Source organism: Bos javanicus, chromosome 18, assembly GCF_032452875.1.
Source record: "Bos javanicus breed banteng chromosome 18, ARS-OSU_banteng_1.0, whole genome shotgun sequence".
Lineage (NCBI taxonomy): Eukaryota > Metazoa > Chordata > Mammalia > Artiodactyla > Bovidae > Bos > Bos javanicus.
Window position 1 is genome coordinate 16,937,531 of NC_083885.1, and position 23,409 is coordinate 16,960,939.

Below are 23,409 nucleotides of genomic sequence, written 5' to 3' on the forward strand. Positions count from 1 at the left end.
CTGAGCAATTTTAGTATTCATAGATACAGCACAGGTATTTACTACTACAGGCAAGTTTTGGGTATGTAATGAGCTACCCAAATTAGGACATAGTTTTTTCATTTTTTCCTGTGTTGTAGTCATAGACCCACAGTGTTTAGGAGGAGAGGAAGGAGTCTTAGTAGTCATCTAGTTTTCTTCTTCAGACTAAATATTCCTATTCTCCTTACCATTCCTCTTGACCCCCTTTCAAGACTTTTCACCTTCCCAATTAGTCTTCTTCTGAATGATTTCTCTGATATCAGTGTTTCTTTTAAAATAAACACCAGAGTAGAACTCAGTATGTCTGATGTAGCCTAAACAGTTCATAGTATATGAAGACCACTGTGGGGAAGGAAATGGCAACCCACTCCAGTATTCTTGCCTGGGAAATCCCATGGACAGAGGAGCCTGGCAGGCCATGGGATCACAAAGAGTTGGACATGACTTAGCAGCTAAACAGTAATAAGGAATTAAAAAAAAAAGACCACTAGTCTTATTCTGTTATTATTTTATGACTGTATCTCAGAGTCTTAGCTTTTTTAGGTTATCTTCTTGCCTCTTGTAAATATAGTTACTGACACCTTAGTTCTTTTTCTTATGAATGTCTTATTCACTTGATCTGTCTCATTCCATATTTATAGGGTTGAATTTTTTAAAGCCCAAATGTAGAAGTTTACAATTATATATATTTTAATATCCATGTTAGTTTTAGCTACCATTGCAGCAAATTGATTTTTTTTTATCTTGATTATCATCCAGTGCATTAGTTTTATGTCCTCTGAAAATTAGCAGCTTCACGATCATTTAGTTGTGGGTAGGAAACATTAACCAATTCTTACTTGACATTGGTGCTTCTTCCTCTTTTGGTTTAAAAATGCTAAACCAAACCAGTGGTTGATATGTCTACTTTCCTCTAGTCGAGGTTAATATTATACTGTCTGCCTTAGTTCCTAGCCAGTTATTGTTCTAAACACCTAAAAAAAAAATCTCGTTGATGATGTCCTTATTATTTTTGGCAAGCTCCAGTTCATTCTGAACTTCCTGGTCCCATGTCTGCATGTTCACGCCATCCTTCTGAAAGCATCCTCAGGCCTTTCTCTTGTATCTTTTGTCCAGACCTTTTCGTCTGAGCTCATCAAATAGCTGTCTAGGAAGCTACGCTGGGTTTTTGTTTTTACATGTTGGTTTATTTTTAAGGTGCCTCCCTATTTTCTTTCTTACTGAAATTACATGCATGTGTATAATATGGACTTTATTCCTATATCCTTCTATTCCTTTGATTGAAATAAACTTTTTACTTTATAGAGTGTTTAGCCAAGAATTTTGTCTTTTCTCAGAACTTAAAAAATCTGCCTTCCCAGAGTCTTGACTGTGTGTTTGGCTGCCTAATCAGATGCAGTTTTTCAGATAAAACTGCATTCTCTAGCTGATGTTGTGTGTTCAAACTCACCCAAAGCTGGGTGCCAAAATTGATTGTACAGTATAAAGGATTATGAAGTGGCTTACGGAATTTGAGTCAAACATGGAAGTTTTTTAAGACAGCTCTAGAACCTTTTCCACTGAATCACACTGCTTGCATCATTAGCATATTTCTTTCTTTAGAAGGTCTCTACAATGAAAATACATCGAATGGGGTAATTAGCACAGTTCCAGGTAAAGACTCCATTCTTTGTCTCAAATTATTTTTTGCTTTAGTTAGGAAAAAATTCTATTTTTCTGATTCTTTCAGCAGTATTTCACATGTAATAAATTTGTCAGAATTTTCTTAAATCAACAAATTGTAAGAAAGCTTTTATACCTATCAAAGAGTAAATGATATTTTATGTGCCGCAAAATTTACTTTGGTGCTATAAATTGAAGAGCCAGTAATTCATTTTTAAGTATAGGGTAATAATTCAAGATACTCTATATAAAAGGAAAAGTTGTAGCTGGAATTACTTCTAAATATTTTAAGAAATAAGAATAGTGAGGAATTTTTAAAGATGAGGCTGTTAATACTCAAGAAACTGTAATAAACTTTTAAATGTACGCTTCCTTTAGTATAGTTGTTAATCGCATTAATTCTGCTTTTACAGGTGATGTTTAGCCAAAATTAAAATATTTTTCCTTTGATGACAGGTACACCAGAGAGGCAGGGGTCCGCTCTTTGGACAGGAAGCTGGGGGCCATTTGCCGAGCTGTTGCTGTGAAGGTGGCCGAGGCGCAGCACAGAGAAGCCAAGTTGGACCGTCCTGACGTGGCTGAGGGAGAAGGTTGGTGACCTTGATCTGGCGCCCACAGGCTTGGTGGCTGGAAGTGAATGGAAACAAAGCTGGATGTGGTGGGATGGCGTGGGGTGGTCCTTGGAGCTATGGCACGTACTCCTCCGCTGGTAAAGGCATCAGTGTGTAAGTTAAACCTAATGGTTGCTGTATCAAGAGGATTCTTTTCTACAAAGAATGCAGAGTTTTGGCAGGAATAATAACTTAGTATTAATGCCTTAGGGATACATTTGTCGAGCTTGTAATGATGGTACACTTTATGTTTGGCTTCTGGTGTTCACTTGTTTCTTTCTGATCCAGATTGTTAAGTCTTTCGGTATTTACAGCACAGAAAGTTCCTATAGCAGTTAAGAAAAAAACAATCGTAGTTGTCCAAGTACTGCAAGGGCAGATATTTATTCTCTGGAATGGCTTCATGTGTAATCATTTGTTTTTCTCACACATTTTCTTTGATAGGTACACAATTAAGATATAATTTAAATTATTTTTTGTTAGAAAAATAATTGTGGAGGTGATGACAAGGAAAAAAAGGGAAGCGGTCTATTCCTCGAATTAATGAAATATGGATATTTAAGTTAAAATGTTTTAACTTCTTACCACAGACTGTGCTGCTGCGTGGTTGCCAAAATTTGCATTAACAAACATGACTTGAATAGAGAATCTCTTTATTCTTTCATAGTAAAGAGATTTATTAGATGTCCTACCATTTCCATAGCTCTTTCTAGACAGAAGTTTGATGAATATGGCTGAAGAACCATAATTTGTGATAAGCTCAGTGGAATAGAGTTAGTAAAGCATCATTCCTGCTTTTCCTTCTATTGCTAAACACAGTGCCTTTAACAGCAATATCATCCAAAGAGTTGTTCATTTGCTAAGTTGTGTCTGACTCTGTGACCCCAGGAACTGCAGCACGCCAGACTTCCCTGTCCTTCACTGTCTCCTGGAGTTTGCTCAAACTCATGTCCATTGAGTAGGTGATGCCATCCAACAAGTGGACTTTCCCAGATCCTCCTCTTCCTCATATGTGCTTCCTCCCAGCTTGCACTGTGCCTAGAGCCTTGCTGGTTCATTTCTCCCAAAAGTAAAGCTGCCCCCTTTTGTGGGTAAGGGATAGTGCCCTTGTTGTGTGGAGTAAACCTGTAATTGTTTCTTGTTGTTGTTTAGTTACTAAGTCGTGTCCGACTCTTTTGTGATGCCATGAACTGTAGCCTGCCAGGCTCCTCTGCTCATGAGATTTCCCAGGCAACAGTGCTGGAGCAGAGATACATCTCCTTCTCCAGGGACTCTTCCCAACCCAGGGATTGAACCCGCATCTGCACTGCAGGCAGCCTTTCTCACTGAGACCACTGAGCCACCTGGGAAGTCAGTTATTTCTTACACAGTTTTAAAAATGTTCTGTCTTTAGTCCCACATCTCACCCATATTTTCAGGGATACCTCAAATTCCTGAGCCTTTGTAGGATTTTGTGGATAACCACCCCGCACCCCCACCTACCTCCTTCACAGACATTAAAGTTTCTACTTTTTCTAGCCTGCCAGATGTTTATTACTTCTTGCCCATCTACTTGCTGTTACCCAAAATGTTGTCAGCATCTCTTGTCTTCTTTCTTTTTCTTTTTGTGGGTTATCCTTTTTTTTTTTTATCCCTTACTTGTCATTTTAATAGGATTTGCTTGGGGGGAGTTTAAAGATAAACACATGTTCAGAAGATTCTCAGAAATCTGAATTTTTGAAAAGTACTCTAGGTGATTGATAGCCTATCAAGAATGGCATCACTGGTGCAGCCGACAGTGACAGTGGAGAGCTGAGGTAGTTTTCTCTTTTTTCCCTTTCTGAATATAACACCTAAATCCTCCTGAGTTTCCCTCTCTAATTCTTAGAACATTCTCTTTTGCTGTGGCCTCCAGCACCTGAGCCTATGTCCTTTTATTCTTGTTTGTGATATAATAGAAAGGCAGAGAGTTAAGTGAGTTTATCTACTTGACACAATTGGAAAATTGTGTTTAGGATTTTGATGGTTTCTTTTGGAACTTATAATAATACATTCAGAAGTATGTATTAATTTTTTAAATTTATTTTTAATTGGAGGATACTTGCTTTACATGTTGTGTTGGTTTCTCCTGTACAACAATGGGGACTTGATGTTTAAAGAAGCTTTTCATAGTTACACAATGCTTATTTTATCTATTAGCATATTTCTAATAATGTCTGTGATCATATTAGCTTTTTAAAAATAACCTAGAAATATTCAAGAACTTATTCAAACTGCTTGAGAACCATGTGAGAACATACAGTGTTTCATGGTAACATTTATTTGGTGTTTTTTGTTTTTTTTTTAATCAGTGATTCACAGAACAAATCCTAAATGATACATAGTTAAGTAAATCTGGGTTAAGATACTACCAAGGACACCCATAGTGTGAAAGTGAAAGTTGCTCAGTCGTGTCCAATTGAATAATTAGGATAAGGACTTTCTCTTGAGACGACGATTTTGATTGTATTTCTTATTAGGAGATACGGGACTCCAAGCTGGGTCTTACGTTGTAAGTGACTCTCCTCCAGATTTTAGTAAAATAATTATAAGATATTCTAAATTGATGTTTATGACCTTAACCAAGCCAAAAGAAAATTTTCTGATAAAAAAAATCTCAGGTTTTCATGTCAGGTTTTCAAGTTCAAATGGAGCTAGCTTAGTAAATGAAAGTTTCTCATTAAGAAATTGAATTATTTAAAATGAGAGTATAAAATTGTTTTATATAAAATTAGCGTATGAAGTTGTTTTAGAAATTTTGAGTAATTCAGTGAGGGAGTTATTTTTAATGTTAAAAATATTACTGGTGTTAGAGTTACTGCCAGGAAGAAAAGTAATTTCAGGCCACAAGCTTTAAAAACAGGCAGAAACCTCCAGCATATCGAACAAACTTTCTGGAGTAGGCCCAGAAATACTGGTCTGTGAACAGTTGTCTTTGTATTTGTGAGGTCTTAACTGGCAGTTAAACAGAACAAATAATAGAATTTAAAAGGCAAGTGAGATTCCTAATTGATTTGTGTTAGTGGAGGAGTATTTATGGTGTCGGTCACTTACCTATAAAGTATGAGAAGTATTTCATGAAAGCAGCACTGCCTGTGTTTTTGTATGTTATTAGTATGTTCTAAATTGCCCTTTTCCTTTCTGCGATATTAGTTGGATCAAAAGATAAAAGTTTGTGGTTACAGTTTTATTCTACTTTTGCCTGCCTTTTAGCCTAGGACACAGATATCCCATGTATTCAGTTTTGCAGTTTGGAGGTTTCTCTGTAAAGGTCCATTTGTTAGCTTAGGTCTATTTGTTCAAATACTCTTTTACCATATATGTTCATTTAATACCTATATGATTTTCTTCCTCAAAAATTATCTCCAGCTAAGGATTCAAGTTATAACCAATGCTTATGAAGTTTCTCAGAATATGGAGCATTCTAAAATTTTTTTGGAAAGTGTGGTATTTATTGGAGAAGCTACGTTAAACTTAATGTGCCTCAAGATGTTAGTTTCTTAACTATTCTCATAGAAGTCATCTGAGAAATTGATTAGATGAAAAAAAAGACAGATGAAATGAACAGATTTAACATGAGGTGGGTTAGATGTTGTTATGGATAAACTGTAAAATGTCACTTCAGGCAGTATGTATGTGGTTATGTTATGGAGATCTCAGATAAACACTTAAAGGAAAAATGAATTAAACTAGCTGACTTACGGTAAGTAGATGGGTACTTTGGGCCTGAGATGAAATTTCCAGTGTTGGCATCATACTTGGTTTCAAGAATGACTATATCTCAGTTGGTCTTGATGCCTAGTAGTGTAAATCCTCCAGCTTTGTTTTTCTTCAAGATTGCTTTGGCTATTGTATGTAGGTTCCTCAAATATCTGTATTAATTTTAGAATCAGCTTGGTGACTCTGTACCAGTAAATCACTAAATAAATGACACCTTTTTTTTTTATTTATTTATTTATTTTTATTGGAGGCTAAATAACACCTTCTGATATTTTGATTGTGTTGCATCTATAAATCAGTTTGGGGAGAATTGATAATTTGATATTAGCAAGTCTTCTAATTCATGATTAGCTTCATTTATTTAAGTCTTAATAAATGTTTTTAAGTGTTTTAATAGTTGTAGTGGTGAGCTTTTGCATATTTTTTCTTTAGATATATTCCTAGTTAATTGATCTTGTATGTATGTGTTATGTGTGTATATTATTGTAGATAATATTTTTAATTTTCTAATTCTTATGGTTGCTACTCTATGAGAATACTATATTGATTTGTATCCAGCAGACTTGCCAAATTGAAACTCTGATTTTTTTGAATTTTCACTCAGTCGTGTCCGACTCTTTGCAACCCCATGAGCTGTAGCCCACCAGGCTCTTCTGTCCATGGGGATTCTCCAGGCAAAGATGCTAGAGCGGGTTGCCATGCCCTCCTCCAGGGGACCTTCCCAACTCAGGGATTGAACCCAGGTATCCTGAAATATAGGCAGATTCTTTACCGTCTGAGCCACCAGGGAAGCCCTACATATACACCATCAGCTATCACAAATGCAAATAATGTCAGGTTTTACTTTTTCTTTTCTGATCATTATAGCTTTTATTTCAGTTCTTTCCTAGTGAACTAGCAGGGACCTCTAGGAGAACATTGAAAAGAAATAGTGGTGCTAGACAAAGGGATCAGGAAAGAAAGCCTGTGAAGAACTGCCTATCTCTTTAGCTTTGGTTTTGTACATTTGGGCCACTTGATTGATGGCTGTAAAATCTCAGTTGAGTAGGATTCTCAGTAAGCTGTCTAATTTGACTCTTGATTGAATTTGTAAGTCCCTTCACAAAATTCCCCAGTAAAGACTAGGCCTTGCTTATTTAACTGTTAACAGACACATCTTTATAACCTTAGCCATCTACTTCCCTGTCCAGAGGAAAACAGAAGCTGTAGTTTGGAAAAAGGGTTAAGTGGTTGGGTGGTATGAGTCAGAAGCAATAGGATTTAATGTCAGTGAAAACATGCCTATCCCCTCATGACAGATGCCCTGGGCCCCTTGCTGACCACAAAACATTGGGTTGGCTAGACCGTAGATCTAACTCTACGACAGTTTTCTCTAGTTCAGTCTGGATCGCAGTTTGACTGAGTTGCATTTCAACATGTATTGGTTCTCTGATACATTTGCCATATGTAGGACAGTGAAATCAATGGAATATAGTGGAAGCAGGCAGATAACAATATCCTTAATTTTTGATATCCTTTCTAGGCGACTTCACATTTACAAATGCATCAAAATAAAATATTCAAAGTTTATGGCACTGTTCTCTGCCTTCTTTAGCTTTAATTCTCCTAGGTGTCTGCACTCTCGGCCGTTGGCAGGAGTGTGCTGGCTGAGGGAGGGGGTCTTCCTGCCTGTAGCAGCGGGTCTGCTCTGTGCCAGGGCAGGCAGGGGCGGGGGGAGATGCCAGGGAAGAGCGTCATTCCGACGGGCCTTCCTCGCCGCACATCCCATTCATCTGCTAGGGTGGCTTTTCCGTTAGCCTTTCTTGGGTCCTTTCCTCCGAAGGAATCCTCTTCTGTCGAGCTGCTTTCAGCTCTTTGTTGTGGCTTCCTGGCATTGACTTCTCAAGCCCTCAGCATACTTCACAGTGGTTATTTTAAGCGTGGCTCCTTTGTAACCAAAACAGGAAGCTGTTCCTGCAGGAGAAACAAGTCCCTTTGATTCTTTTTCAGCTCTTTTCCCCCAACTACTTGTCATCTCCAAATCTGAAGCATATCCATTCTCTTGTCTAATGTCATTGGTTTCTTTTATGAAAACACTGCTGCTGCTGCTGCTGCCGCTGCTGCTGCTAAGTCGCTTCAGTCGTGTCTGACTCTGTGCAACCCCAGAGACAGCAGCCCACCAGGCTCCCCCGTACCCGGGATTCTCCAGGCAAGAATGCTGGAGTGGGTTGCCATTTCCTTCTCCAATGCATGAAAGCAAAAAGTGAAAGTGAAATCGCTCAGTCGTGTCTGACTCTAGCGACCCCATGGACTGCAGCCTACCAGGCTCCTCCGTCCATGGGATTTTCTAGGCAAAAGTACTGGAGTGGGGTGCCATTGCCTTCTCCGTATGAAAACACTATGTATAATAATGTCTTCAGGAAGTAACTTCTGAGCTTTGTGTAACTTTTCGCTGAGTTCTTTTGTCTTTGACTTCTTGCAACAGTCTTCTGTCCAAATGGGATCTGTCCCTTTATCTTTTGGATTTTTACATTGTTCAGTGTGTGTGACAGATTCCTCCAAAACTTGGTAAGGCAAAAGTTGTACTTAGTGCCCCAGAAGTTAGCAAACATTTGTCATCTCACTGTATCTGTGGGTCTGGCACACAGGAGCAGTTTAGCTGGGCAGTTGTGGCTTGAGACCTCTTGTGAGGTTCTCGTCAAGCTGTAGCCAGTGGAGGTTCAGCTCGAGGCGGATGTGCCCCCAGGCTCGCTGACGTGGCTGTGAGTTGAAAAGGGTTCCAGACCCGAGTCCAGTGCATGTGTGGATGCTTCCCCGCACTGACAGTTCGGGGACACCAACTGGGTCCACGAATTCAACTCAGTTCTGACACTACCCATCTGGAGACGGCGTTCCGTTCCACAGACAAAGGGCTCCACCTCACTAGACTGCCCTTCACTCAGAGACAAGTCACAAGCCCAGGTTATTACCTGGACTTCTGACCAACTGGCTCAAACGGGAGGTTGCCACGATCTCCTCCTCCGCCTTCATTAATTTGCTGGAACGGCTCACCAAACTCAGGAGACCCCTTTGACCCAGTAGATTACCGGTTTACTATGAAAGGATATTAAAGAGTATGAATCAACTACATAGGCCAGGGCCAGAACAAAGGAGCCTCTGTCCTCACGGAGCCTGGGGCCCAGCAGACGGGCACAGGGAAGCTCTCCAAAGATGGACCAAAGAGCTCTGCTTTGGGGTTTTATGGAGACTTCATTGCTTAGTTGTGATTAACTAGATTATTGGCCAGTGGTGACTTCTTCAACCTAAGGCCCTGCCCCTCTCCCCAGAAATCAGGGAGTGGGAAAGAAAGTTCCAGCCCTCTAATCTTCTGGCCACCAGCACTGTCCTGGGTACTCCTGGAAGTCACCTCATTCACATAACGAAAGATACCTTTATCACTGTCAATACTTAGGATATGCAAAAGGCCTTGGGGGTTGTGAGCCACAGTGGTGGTCAGATCAAGATGAGAAATACTTCTTAAAATCACAACATCACGTAACAACCTGGGTTCCTTGCTGACTGATGGCCAGGTGTTCAGCTTCTCGCCACATTGGCCTCTCGCTAGGCTTAGGACATGGCTGCTGGCGTCCGTTAGTGAGAGAATTGTGCTAGGGAAGAAATGGAGAGCTCGCAACAGAAGCTGCAGGCTTTTATAATCCTCATTCTGCCACGCTCCGTGGGTCACACCTGCCTATCCTCGTAGAGAGATGGCACTCCACAGGGTAGGGCCGCTGGGGACCGTCTTGAAAGCTGGCTCACACAGACTTTTTTTTTAACTTATTTTAAAGAAAGTTATTATACATTTCATTTCTGATAATACAACCCCCCCATTCCTGAAGATTAAAATAGTTTGTTTAGAGTTTTAAAGGAAACCTGTGGTTTGGGTTGTTAATAGTGGAAATTGCTGTGCGGCAAAAACAGATAAGCACAATTGGGTAGGCCTTGAGGGGAGAAAAGCTTAATGAGACCCACAAGCAGATGAGTGATTCTTTAGTAACGACTGAAACAACCCTTATTTAGTCAGCTTTTCATGAGGGTGGACTTGATTGATACTGTTCTTGTTTGTTTTGCTTTCGCACATAAAAACTTTGCTAGCTGTTTTTAATGAAGTGAGGGTAATTGAGTCGTTTCTTACTACTTGGTTCCAGTTACAAATAAAAATCCTCAAACATTTTAACCTAAATCCCGTATCTTCCTTTCTGGCTAGTGTTAGAACAAAAAAGAGAGAGTAATTTGTGTGCTTGCCTCTGAACCCAAAACCGCAGACCAGATGCTTGAGCTGTTTATTTTAGATTGTTACAATAATACTCAGAAGTCCGATTTTCAGTTTCTGAAAAAATGCCTCCATCTGATGTTAAGAGGTCTTTGAACAGAGTGTGACAGGCCACAGTTTTAGTGTTGCTATGGGGGCTGAATTTAAATTGGTCTACATTTTCCTAATTTTTAAACGGCGCAGCTTTGAGAATTTCTGCTCATCCTTACAGAATTTACTGTCTTAAAAGGCTGTAGCAGTTCAATAGTCATTACAGTCTAAGACACTTTATTATCAGAAGGGTTTTTCTAAGCCAGCATTTAAGTTTGTACTGTTGAATATCCATCATCAAACTTGAGCTGATTTCTTATTAAAGACCCAGGTTGCACAGATAGGGCCAAAAAGTTTTGGTTCACTTTTGCATTTTTAGTAAAGTCTTTCTTCATCTGTTCATGCTTATCTTTCCTTTGACTGTATTAGTGACTCAGGACAAATAAAGTTTTCTAATAGTCAAAGAAACAGCTAAGGTTAACTGTTAAGGAATATGGATTTAAGAGAGAGTTTCAGTCCCAGGGCACCTGCCTGGCTTGCTGGTGGTTCTGAAGTCTTGGGAGTTTGTAGGGTTCTATTACAGCTAATTGGGTTTTGCAAACCAAGATCCAATTAAATTTAGAGATTAAGACTTTCTATGCTAAATCCTTCACATTTGTAGGGATATTAGGCAGTATGTTGTGTCCAAACATCCAAAACCAAGTGGCGTTCTAATGTTGAGATGAAAATGTCATGTTGGAATGTACTCCCGTATCATGAAGATACTCTATATTCTGTTCTGATGCTTATGCTGATTCACTGGTTGTTCCCTCTTCAGTACTGGCCTGGTTTAAGAGAGATTTGTTCGACTATGTAGACTGTCAGGAAGCTGGAATAAAGGAAAAACCCTAGTTACATATGATAAGAGACAAGTAAATGTTTGCTATTTAAACTGTATATGGAAACAGGAAAATCAGATATTGACAACGAATTAAAAAGTCATTGTTCCACTTAATGAATCATGTAGGAAGTTGCAGTGGCTTTTGGGTGGCATTGACATATATTATCAAAACCAGCCTTAAGTTACAAGGTAGTAAAATAATACCTACTTTAAAAAAAGCTACAGACGGTCTCCGCTTCTTAACTGCTAATCCAAGTAGTTCCCCAAGACTATTTTCTGAATCTCTGACACAGGAAATGAGATCTATTAATGCCACACAAAAAAAAAATCCCTGGGAGACAGGATACAAGCTCTCTCGTCTGGTACAAGGTTAGGGTCGTATGTTTTGGACCATTGTATAGCACTGATTTATTCAATGAGTCAACTAACAGTCACTGAACACTTACGATATGCTAGGTTCTAGATTGGATTCTGGGCAGGAAATGAAAGAGAATTTGTAATAGGTAGTCCATTGGGGGAGGTAGATATAAACAAATAATATTTAGATGTGGGATAAATGCTGGTTTTTAAAGTGCTGTAGAGGCATTGAATTGATCACTGAAAGCTTCATTTGATTTATTATAAATATTGTAGCTTTTAAAATTTGGTTTTAGTAAATTGAGACAAAATAGTCATTTATTTACATCTCAAAATTCATTGAAATAGATGGGGGGGAAAGTTTTCCAGATAACCTTTTTTGATGTTCTTTATTTTCATGAATAGATGAGAAATGGTTCACAATCATAATGTCCATCTTTATCTCAACAGTTATTATATAGAAATGTTTAGTAGATCCCCCAAATAATGAAGAAAGTATTGGCAGAAAGGGCTTGAAAGACTTTATTGCTAGCATGAAGGTTTTTCTGGGCATTTGATCCACAGATTTCTCCATTATGACTAGTTCCTTTTTGAAAAAAAAAGAAAGAAAGAAAAACAGATTGAAAATATGCAGGCACAAATGCCTTGGCAGCCAGGGTCAGTAACTTGAGTCTCAGTTGCATTCAGCACTCTTCCTCTGGCTAGGAAGATGGTTTTCTGGAAAAGATTAACCTGAAACTGACAGACAAATTATATAGTTGAAGATATTCAGGTTTTTCTGAATTGTTTTTAGAAGTTTTGTTCTCCCCTTTCTGCCTTCCTAAGAGAAGGCTCTTAGATGCTTTTTATCTATGGTCAGTTTAGCTTTGAGGCACATACTTCTCCTGTCTTGTAAGAAATAACAAAGTCACTTATAATCTCAGCATCACATCTCAATTTTTAAAGTAGACTACTCAGGTTTTTTTTTTTTTTGGTTTTATAACTACAGCCATACAAATCTTTTCCTTTATAGCTAAATGGGATCTGGATCCATGTTTACATTCCCATGTATGCTGAGGAGTTGAGATGTAAACAGTATTCCCATTCATTGGTCCGTGCACGACCTCTGCCAACTTCCTGTTAACACACCTGGTAGCACACATCCTGCCCTCTGCACACAAGTACAGTTGAGCCAGTCTGTAAGTTTCATTTTGCCTCTGCTTCGGGATTCAGGAGCCCAGTGTGATTGGATTCAACTTTCAAGAAAAAATTTAATCATTCAGTAATAATTGTATTACAGCGTAAATTTTCATTTATTAAAACTCTTTATATTTACTTGACAAAGTCAGCATTAAAAATCTGGTAATTTCTTGGCAAATCAAGTAGTGATGAAGTGTTTTGGTGACTTGTCCTTTGTCCACACATGTTACTAAGGTTATAGGCAGTCACTGTGCTATACACCTAAAACTAACACAACATTGTAAATCAACTGTACTCCAATAACATTTTCAAAAAAAGAATGCAGTAGGAAAATTCAGAATAATTCAGCAAACCATAATTGAATACCTGTTTCGTATGAAGCACTTGTGATGAATTGATGTGGTAAGATTAGAGTTCCTGTAATCTGACATTTTGCAGGTAGGGGCTCTAGGGTGAAGTTTCTTATCCTGGATTGTGTTCCTTAAATGTTAGTCGAGTTATGGGTGGTGGTTATGTACTCTTTCAGTTTAAAAGGCATTCCAGTGGGAGCTTTGATTAGAAAGGTAATTTGACACTGTATGATGGTAGATCTTGAATGCAACTCTTGGAAGTTAATTTGTTTAATTTGTAATGAAAACCTAGTAAAGATATTTAAGTCTGGAAATAGTGTAATTAGAGTCGTGATTTGAAAAATTCATTTACAAAGAGTGAATAAAATGAATAATAGGAAACTAGAAAGAGAAACCAAATTAGAAGGCTCTGTGATAATTCAGGCAAGAAGGCTAACTGTCATTTATAAAGTTCCTGCTGTTTGCTAGACTCCTTCCTAAGCACTTTACATGTATTTACTCATTTAATCCTCTTAATGATCCTATAAGATAGATATTATTTTTAGGCCCATTTTACAGATGAGAAGACTAAGGCACAGAAGATTAAATAAAGTCCCAAGGTTCACAGCTAGTAAATGTCAGATTTTAATTTAGGCTGAACAGCTCCAAGCCTAACCTTAGAAGCTATACTATGATTTCATTATTCCTACATATCCTGTATCCATTATTCCTATAACAACTATTTGCAGTGTACATACCATTTCTCTCTTTTCAGATGAGGAAATGGAGCTTAAAGGGCTTAGGGAAATTAACAGTCTGAAAATGCAATTTAAAAGGCAGTTCCATTTACAGTAATATCTAAAAAACTTAAATACTAAAGAATAAATCTCACCAAGGAGGCAAAAGCCTGGTAGGCTAGAAACTACAAAACATTGATGGAAAGAAACTTTTTAAGACCCAAGTAAATGGAAGGATATCCTGTGTTCATGAATAGGAAGACTTAACATTGTTGAGATCTATAGATTCAACGCAGTCTTTCTTCTAAAACTTCAACATCCTTTCTCAGAGAAATAGAAAAGCCAGTCTTCAAATTCATGTGAAATTTCAGTGGGCCCCAGATAGCCAAAACAATCTTTGAAAAAGAACAAAATATAGGACGCCCATGTCCTGACTTTGAACTTTCTACAAAGCTACAGTCATTAGGTGGTATGGTCCTGGCATAAAGACAGACATGTATAAGCCAGAGGGACAAATAGAACAGAAAGAAAGGCTCACATATGTGGTCAGTGGATTTTTAATAAGGATGCCTAGATCAGTAGGGAAAGCAAAGTGTTTTCAGCAAACTGATGCTGGGAATACTGAATATTCACATGCAAAAGGATGAATTTGGACCTTTACCTTATAATATATATAAAAGTTGACTAAAAATTGATCAGTAACCTAAACTTAAGAGCTAAAATTATTAAGCATCCAGAATAAAACAGTGGGGAAATCTTCATGACGTTAGATTTGGCAATGACTTCATGGATATGGAACCAAAAAACAGGCAACAAAAGCAAATAAGTAAATTGAGCTTCATCAAAATGAAAAACTTTAGTGCGTTAAAAGACGTAAGAAAGTAAGAAAAAAAACCTATAGAATGGGAGGAAATATTTGCAAATTATGTGACTGACAAGAGATTGACATCCAGAATGCATAAAGAACGCCTACAACTCAACCAACAAAAAACAACCCAGTTCAGAAATAGTCAAAGGACTTAAATAGACACTTTTTCCAAAGAAAATGGGCAAATGGCCCGTAAGCACATGGAAAGATGCCTGTCATTGTTAGTCACTAGATAAATGCAAATGAAAACTACAGTGAGCCATTACTTCATACGCAGTATGATGGCTGGAATGAAATAAAATGGAAAGTAAAAAGCCACACATCGGTGAGGTTGTGGAGAAATTGAAACATTTGTGCAGTGCTAGTGGGAATATAAAGTGGTGCAGCTGCTGTGGAAAACGGTCCATCAGTTTTTCAGAAAGTTAAACATAGAACTACCTTGTAACCAGGCAATTCCACTTTTAGGTATGTATCCAAAAGAGTTCAAAGCAGGAATGATAGCAGTGTTTATGGCAGCATTATTCACTATAGCCAAAAGATGAAAACACCCCAAGTGTCCATCAGCAGATGAATAAACATAATGTGGTGTCTGCATATAATGGAATATTATTCAGCTATGAAAAGGAAATTTTTGATATATATTCTACAACATGACTAGACTTAGAAAATATTAAGCTTAAGTAAAACAAACCAGACCCTGAAGGACAAATATTATAGAAGTCCACTTAATATGCAGTTGCTTGGATAGGCGAATTCATTGAGACAGAAAAGTAGAATAGAGGTTGCCAGTTGGATGTGGGAGTGAAAGAATGGGAAGTTACAATTTAATGGGTTCAGAGTTTATATGCAGATGATAAACTTTCAGGTATAGATAGTGGTGAAGGCTGCAACAACATTGTGAATGTATTTAATGCCACCAAATCGTACAGTTCAAGTGGCTAAAATGCAACAGTATGTACATACATATTCTCATAATAAAGAGAGTTATCCCCAGAAAAAGGAAGTTTCCCCAAATCATACCAACTTGTAAGAAATGGACCACAAATCCAAGCTGTCTGACTCCAAGGCCTCTTGGAGATAAAGAGGATCAGTTGTGCCTCTCCTGGATGTTTCTGAAGATCTCCCCCAAATCAGGAATACCGAAAATGGGAAGTTCATGTTTTTGTATCTAAAGCAATTTGGTGTATCTGTCTGAGGCCCTAAAGTCTTTAAATCTAAACATGTCAGCTTAAGGGTTGACTCCTGTGGGAATTGGTCACTTTTTAGAAAGATTTGTTTTTGTTCAGTATTAAAGGATAATGTTTAATGGCAAAATCATCACTGTTATACAGATATAAAATGAACACATGTTAAAGATTTAAATGAACTCATATTAATGAGAGAACCAGTAAGATCAATCATAGTAAGATCTGGTTCCATGGAGAATTCAAAACATAAACATCTATATAGGTGATCAGGAATGCTGAAGTTAATTTGCAAAACCAGCTTCTTGGGAAAGGGAGAGGACAAAATACTTGTTCATTTCTGTGGACAGGAATCATCTCTGTTACTGTTAGTTTCCTACAGCTTACAGGAAGATAGCTGCAAGGCACCAAGGCATGGCCTGGAAGGACGCATTGGGCCGCTTGCCCAGTAATCTGTGTTTTGCTCTTTTTTAAGTCTTTCACGGTTTTTTCTGACAACAGTCATAGAAGGGAATGTGTATGTGATGGCAGATTAGTTTATTATTTTCAGTCAGGAAAAATTAATCTAACCTCTAAATTTGCCACCGGGCTACTTGTCAAGGAACTCCTGAGCTACAGGCAGCTTTCCTCAACCCGACTTCAGGTAGAACAAAGTGCGCCCTTAACCGGACATCCAGAGTCCTGAGGCTGTCTGTGATTTACTGTGGACGTCAGGAGATTTGCTCAATCTTCCATCACTTTCCTGGAGTATAAAATGAAGGATTGGACCAGACTTTTTACTTTCTGCCTAGTTCTTAAATTTTAATGGATCATGGTTCCATCCTGTACTCGAATTTCCTGACACTTGCTGAATTCTGCTAAGCCTCAGAATGAGATCTGGACGTTCTTGGAGACATCGTATTAGTATGACAGGAACAGGTAGCATTTGTTCCTTTGGAGAATTAACCCTCTGTGTCTGAGTCACCCCTGTTACTTGATTGCTAGTTGCAGTCAACAGTATTGTACACCCCATCCTCTCCTCCATCCCTACCCCAAATGAGTTAAAAAAACCTTTATTCATGAAAATGAATGCTTTTTCTTTCATAATCTAGAAGAAGGGGTTCGTTTTATGTCTGTACCACAAAATGTAGCTTTTGAACTCATGAGAGTGGGCTATTGAGTGTAGCATATGCTTCAAGTTAAGCAGAATATGGAGAATAATAAGTGATACCTGCAAGGTTCTGTCTTGAGTAAAGATGATTGTAGATAACCTGGGGCTGTGTGTGGTAGGGTGGATTTTTCTTTCTGCCACGTTCTGGGGAGTAAGCGGTTGGTGTTGGTACCTGTTCCTGGCCTCTGCTACTTTCCCTTGGTTGGATCACTTGCTCAGAGACACCATTTGCTGCAAGATTTGTTCAAAAGGTAAGAAACTTTTTTTTAAACAAACAAGAAAGCTACTGGACTTTGCTGAGGTATTACACCCCTGTTCTTCCTCCTGTCCTCCTCCTCTCTTAGGACCTTCCATTGTCCCTCCTTCCCACAGTGATTCTTTGGTGCTAGGGCTTGTTTATGTAAATCGTGTTCCTCTGATGGGAAAAGTGGTTGGGAAGTATCACCTGATGGTGTCCTGGTGACAGCTGCTTTGGAAGGCCGACACCCACCCGCTACCCCTCGCGCCCCAGGAGTTCTCAGCTATAGAGTATCCTTTGGTAGTAGCTGTGGTGACGTTGAGTTTCGCCCTTGCTGTACCGAGGTCCACATTTGCTGTGCTGGCAGAGCTTGTGCCTTGCGGGTTCAGCCTCTGGTCCTGTCTGCTTATCTGCCACCTTCATGCCTTTCAGCCCCTTGGTTATGCCCTGACCACCCTGGCTATGTCCTGAGTTAGACTCAGGACAGGCTGATAATACTGAGGAGAAACATGGGGCAGAGTCTTGAGTCTTGGTGTCTTTTTCTATTTTCTTAAATAGAATAGAAAAAATAATTTATGTCATCCCCTACGGTCATGTGTGGTCAAAGCCCTGGCTGTGGGACCCTGGGTGGGGTTGGGGTGCAGAAAGCATTTTGTTTTCTTCCAGTGAAATGGGCTATGGAATAAGACACGTGGGTCTTAGAAGTCTGTGTTAAATACTGCTCTATATAATTCAGTTTTTCATTTATGCATAGTAAAGCTTTTAGCATTATCAAATTCTCCCAGCAACTCTCTAAGGGTTACTATAATAGTTATGGTTTTACTGATTGGAAAACCAGATATGGAGAGGTAAAGTAGCTTTTTTCAAGGCCAACTAGGAAGCCAGAGCCAAGATTGGAGACTTTTATTTATTGACTATCTCATCATGTAATCTTAACCTCATAACTCAGGGAACAGCTTGTATTAACATTTTGGATTATATAACTTCATTCTTATATACTTTTATATTAGTAAGATTCATGACATGAGAAGGCTTTTCTTCCATCACTTAAAAACACTTAGGGAAAAAAATTATTAAAAAAGAACACTTAGAAAGCAGTTTTAGTGACTGTATAGTATTTTATTAGATCCATGGGTGTACCACAGTTTACTTAATCATGCTCCTAATGTTACATCTTTATATTGGATCTAATTTTTTGCTGTTAAAAATAGTGCTATAGTGAGTAGATTTGTTATCTAAACATTTGTTTAAAGTTAAAGATAGGTTCCTGAGAAATAGAATCACTGAGTGTGAGATTATGAATATTTAGGGAACTTTCAATATATTGACAAATGGCTTCCCAGAAAGATTGAATCAACTTATATTTCCATAAGCAGTAGTATTTGAGAAGATCTCTCCATTCTCTTTAATGTTGAAGAAATGTTTGTCATTTCTTAAACTTTATTGGTTACTTTAATTTGGTAACCAGAAAATGTAACTTGGCTTTTATAATTTAAACTTCTTGGGCTTCCCTGGTGGTCAGTGGCTAAGACCCCAGTGCCGGGGACCTGGGTTCAATCCCTGGTCAGGGAACTAGATCCTCACTGCAACTAAGACCCAGTGAAGCCAAATAAATAAATAAAAATAAATATTATTTTTTTAAAAAGCTTCTTGGTGAAATAATCATTTTTTCATGTGACTGTTACCCATGTGTTAAGAACCACTGTTTTACCCCAAGATAAGGGCATAGAAGAAAGTTAACTGTGCAGTTCCAGCAGGAAGGATCTGTGGGACAGGGCCCTTGTCCTCTTGTTGTTTGCTGTGCCTTAGAAAGTCCATCTGGCATGAATGTTGTGATCTGGGGCAAGGCCAATTATGAGTCCCAGGGACTCTGCCACTGTCTTCTCTTGGTGCTGATCCCTTCTGACAAGGGAGAACGGGGCATTTGAGTTGAGTACTGAAAGCTTATTCGAGGACTCAGGGTTCAGCTCTAACCTGGGCCTGATTCCTGGAATGGCATGTTGGTGAGATGACGTTTAATGAGGAATCAAAGTGTACACTCTGTGTACACTTCCTTACATACATTTCCTTACTCGCTTTGTGTTATGCAAGGTACAGTAGGGGCTTCCCTGGTGGCTCAGTGGTAAAGAATCCACCTGCCAATGCAGGAGACACGGGTTCAGTCCCTGGGTCGGGAAGATTCCTGAGGAGGAATCTGAAGAAGGAGGAAATGGCAACCCACTCCAACACTCTTGCCTGGAAAATCCCATGGACCGAGAGGAGCCTGGTGGGCAGTAGTCCATGGGGTCACAAAAGAGTCAGACACGACCCAGCAACTACACAACATCAAAGGTGCGGCAGATGGCTCTTGAAATCTGGTGCCAGCCTGTCTTTCCTGATTGGCTGGCACCATTTCCTTGACATGAAGCTTTAGTTCTCTAGGCTTGTGTTCCATGATGGAACATTTCAAAGCACAGATTAGTTTTAAGGTTATTGCTTTTTCATCACCCAGCTGCTGTGCCTAGAGCCTGGAGTGAATGGCCATCCTTTGCATTGTAAGGTCTAGTCGCATAAGTAGCTCTCCCCACCCCCACCCCCTCTGTGCTCAAAGCACTGAATTCACTACTCCACTTGGAAAGCGATGGGATGTCCCAAAGCATTGATTACATAAATGTGGATTGGCTTTCACCCATGCAGTTTTCCTTCCTCCTATGATAGTGAATTCCAGACTGGCAACTGTAATCAGATCTCAGGAAAGCCCGACACAAAACACAACAGGCTAAAGAAACTTCAGCCTCTTCTAGGCATCAGCTAGAGTTTCAGAGCCCTTCATTTTTAGTGTACGGTAACCCTAGACAGTAGTGCTTTTTTTTCTGTGCATTAATTTTAATTAAGCAATGACACCTGCTTTCTGTTCTGCTCTGAGATCTGTGTGTAGCTAAACTGTAGATTTAAGTGCCTTCCCACCCTCGATCATTGATGTTGCTGCAGACAGAGCAGCAGGCAGAAAATCTCCCACGTGCCACCGAGTAACCCAGGAATTGCTCGATTTTGTGGAACAGATAAGTAAGCACTGTAAGAAGTTGGAAAGATCAGGGAAGACTTCTCAGAATCTGATTGAGCCAAAGATCAAGTGACATTGCAGAAGTAGGACTGTGAGATTATCTGTAAGTTAACACCCACACTTGGGGTACTGTGTGTGCATTGCACTTTGCAGTCTACAGAGTTTTCTCTTTAATTCTTTGTATAAAGTCAAGTAGCCAGCAGGTAGGAAAAAGTCTGAGCTGTTGTCCGTTTTCACTCACGATTCAGTCTTGAAGAGGAGCCCTGTAGGGTCCAGCAGGAGAGTAAGCCAACAGAGGCCTTCGCCCTGACTTTACAACAAGGCCGCAAGACACAGGCATCTTTTGGGGACACTCCAGGATGTGTCCAGTTATCATTGGAGTCTAAAATTAAGGTCTAATATTATTAAATGTATTCAGTAATCACTTTTGAAAAGAAAAGAGTTAGTAGAAAATAATACTTTTAAATTCATGATGTATCAGAATAGAAGGATCATAGCAAAGCTAGAATAAATACATATGGAATATACAATGTTTAGGTGACTTTATAATTATCATGTATTGTATGTTAATACATACAGTAATCATCTCCAGAAGGAAGGGTGTATGTAAAGAAAGTAATAAAGGAAAAATGTTTTTAAAACACTTTGTGAGACAGAACAAGAGCTAGAAGAATTATGACAGAACTAAAGGAAAAGTAAAGCAGGGAATGAAGCTGAATAGAGCCAGATATTTCGTGCATTTTTAAACCTCTTCTCATTTTCGGTTTCTGGCTATAGACGTAAGTAACATTTTTCTTTACTCAGATTGAAATTACAAAGACCAGTAGAGAAGGTCTTCTAGGGCAGCTGGCTCCTGTTCCCCGGATGTCTAATCCCAACCACAATGAGTCAGTCCTTTGACAAGATGTCAGCAACCAGGGCTCTTAGGCAGGTAAAGGAAATGGTCCATTATTATAGGGGTTTCAAGCCAGGCTTCATGTTCTCTTACCAGGCACTGACAATTATATTTGTTTTTATTGGAAAATAGTAACCCTGGAGTTGAGCTGTATGTTTACGCAAGAGGCATTGCTTCTATGGGTTCTGTCATTTCCAAGTTCTCGTTGCCCGATAGAAATGGGACAGCTGATGGAACTCCTCTGAAGAAGGGCTTGAACAGTTTAAATTGTGTTGATTTCACAGAGAATTGTACACGTTGATCTGTGCATCTGACCCTTGAGTGTCTGGCCTCTAAGGGCAAGCAGTTGAGTAGTATCAGGCATTGCTCTTAGCTGAATATAATGGTTGAAAAGAAGACAGGCAAGGTTGCTGCCTGGGGGAGATGAGGACAAGCAAGTAAGAGTAACTGAACAGAGCGACGCACTGTGCCATTCTCAGGGGCTCTTGAGAGACTGTTTCTTCTGTTGTGTTCCACAGGTACACAGGGTGAATTTTTGTGCCTCAATACATGAATAAAGGTGACTGAACTACTAGAAATCCACTGAGCTTCTGTTTGATGTTTGCTGATAATGAATTCTCATCCTGTACATCTCTGAGTGTTCTTGAGTAAACTTTTCTCCCTTAGGTTGCAAAGAACACCTCTTAGAAGATGGAAAATCCGATCCTGTCAGTGACACTACCGACTTGGCCCTCCCACCTGAAATGCCAATTTTGATTGACTTCCATGCTCTGAAAGACATCCTTGGGCCCCCTATGTATGAAATGGAGGTGAGCATTCTTGTTTCTTCGTTGATACCCACCTGTTAACTCTGTTGGTTGCCTGATAGATTGGGGAAGAAATAGGTTTGGCTATTTGGTGAGGCTGAATTTCGTCTTCAGATTGGAAAATTGTTTTCTCTCTAGTATTAAATGTTGGTACTTAATGTGATAATAGGGCTGCCCAGGTGGCACCAGTGGTAAAGAACTTGCCTACCAGTGCAGGAAACCTAAGAGATGTGGGTTTGATCCCTGGGTTGGGAAGATCTCCTGGAGGAGGGCATGGCGACCCACTACAGTATTCTTGCCTGGAGAATCCCATGGACAGAGGATTCTGGCAGGCTACAGTCCTTGGGGTTGCAGAGTCAGACGTGACTGAAGCAACTTAACACAACACAATGTGATAATACATATGGCTTTTGCAGAGCCCCAGAGACCCTGCCTGGGTGCTCTTTTAGAAACCCAGTCTGATCTTATTCTTTTCATTCAGTTCCATTTTAAGAACAGTGTCTCTGACCCCTCCTTAGAAATTCTATATTCCTATTTATGTGCTTTAATTAAGGATTCTTCCTCTGTGCTATCAAAGGCTTGGCAGAAGGCAGTAGGGAAACAGCCTAGTACATAATACCTAAGGACATGAGCCTGGCTTTAGCTTCAGGCTGCTCTAGTGCAGACCTGATGACATCTTTCAGGATCTGTTCTTCCATCGTTATTACTAGTTCCTTTCAGGTTAAATCCACGTGCAAGTCCAGCTCTGTGTTGTTCTTGCTCCCCTAACCATGCCTCATAGTGGGATGCCAAGCCATAAAGGCCTGGGAGCAGGACTGAGTCAAGGCAACTGGGTGGAAATAGGTATTTGAAGCTGTGATTACTGAGGTATGGTGATGTATTTCATAGGATGCTTATATAAACATTGATGAAGCAGTTACTAGAAAAATATGTATGTACTACTGAACTTACTAGCACCTTTCTTCAGAAGCTTTCCCATCACCTTTTCTGTATAAAGGGGAAAAAAATTTCAGACAATATATCTGGTAAGTTAAGCAGAAGACAGTCTCCCATCCAGCATTTGAAACCACTCCCAGTAAATATGAATTTCCTCAAATCTTAAAACTGAGGGGAAATAGTTCCCAAAGCCGTCTTGTTTATCTGTTTAAACTCTGAGGTGATCATTTAGCTAATGAGCCTCTACAAAGCGATCAGCTACAAGAACAGAGCACATTTGACAGTAAATGCGGTCCTGAACAGTAGAATCAGAAACATTATTTTGGTTATTTGCATCCTTAAGATACTGTGGATTTAAATTTTGAAGTGTTGAAAGAAGTGGAGCAAAGCTTATCTTAGTTGAGAAAGCTGTTTCCTGTTCCGAGTAAACCCAGTGATTTTGTGAGTGAGGATG

The 23,409-nt window shown here is 39.3% G+C and overlaps 1 protein-coding gene across 2 annotated transcripts in view; it reads left to right on the top strand.

The window, feature by feature from the left end:
* The window catches only part of LONP2 (lon peptidase 2, peroxisomal), an 84,600-nt gene that overhangs the window by 49,159 nt on the left and 12,032 nt on the right, over positions 1-23,409 (top strand). For both annotated transcript variants that reach the window (XM_061387105.1, XM_061387106.1), the window contains exons 11-12: positions 2,140-2,273; positions 21,880-22,022. In XM_061387105.1, the coding sequence (XP_061243089.1) occupies positions 2,140-2,273; positions 21,880-22,022 (277 nt within the window). The remainder of the gene's footprint in view (positions 1-2,139; positions 2,274-21,879; positions 22,023-23,409) is intronic.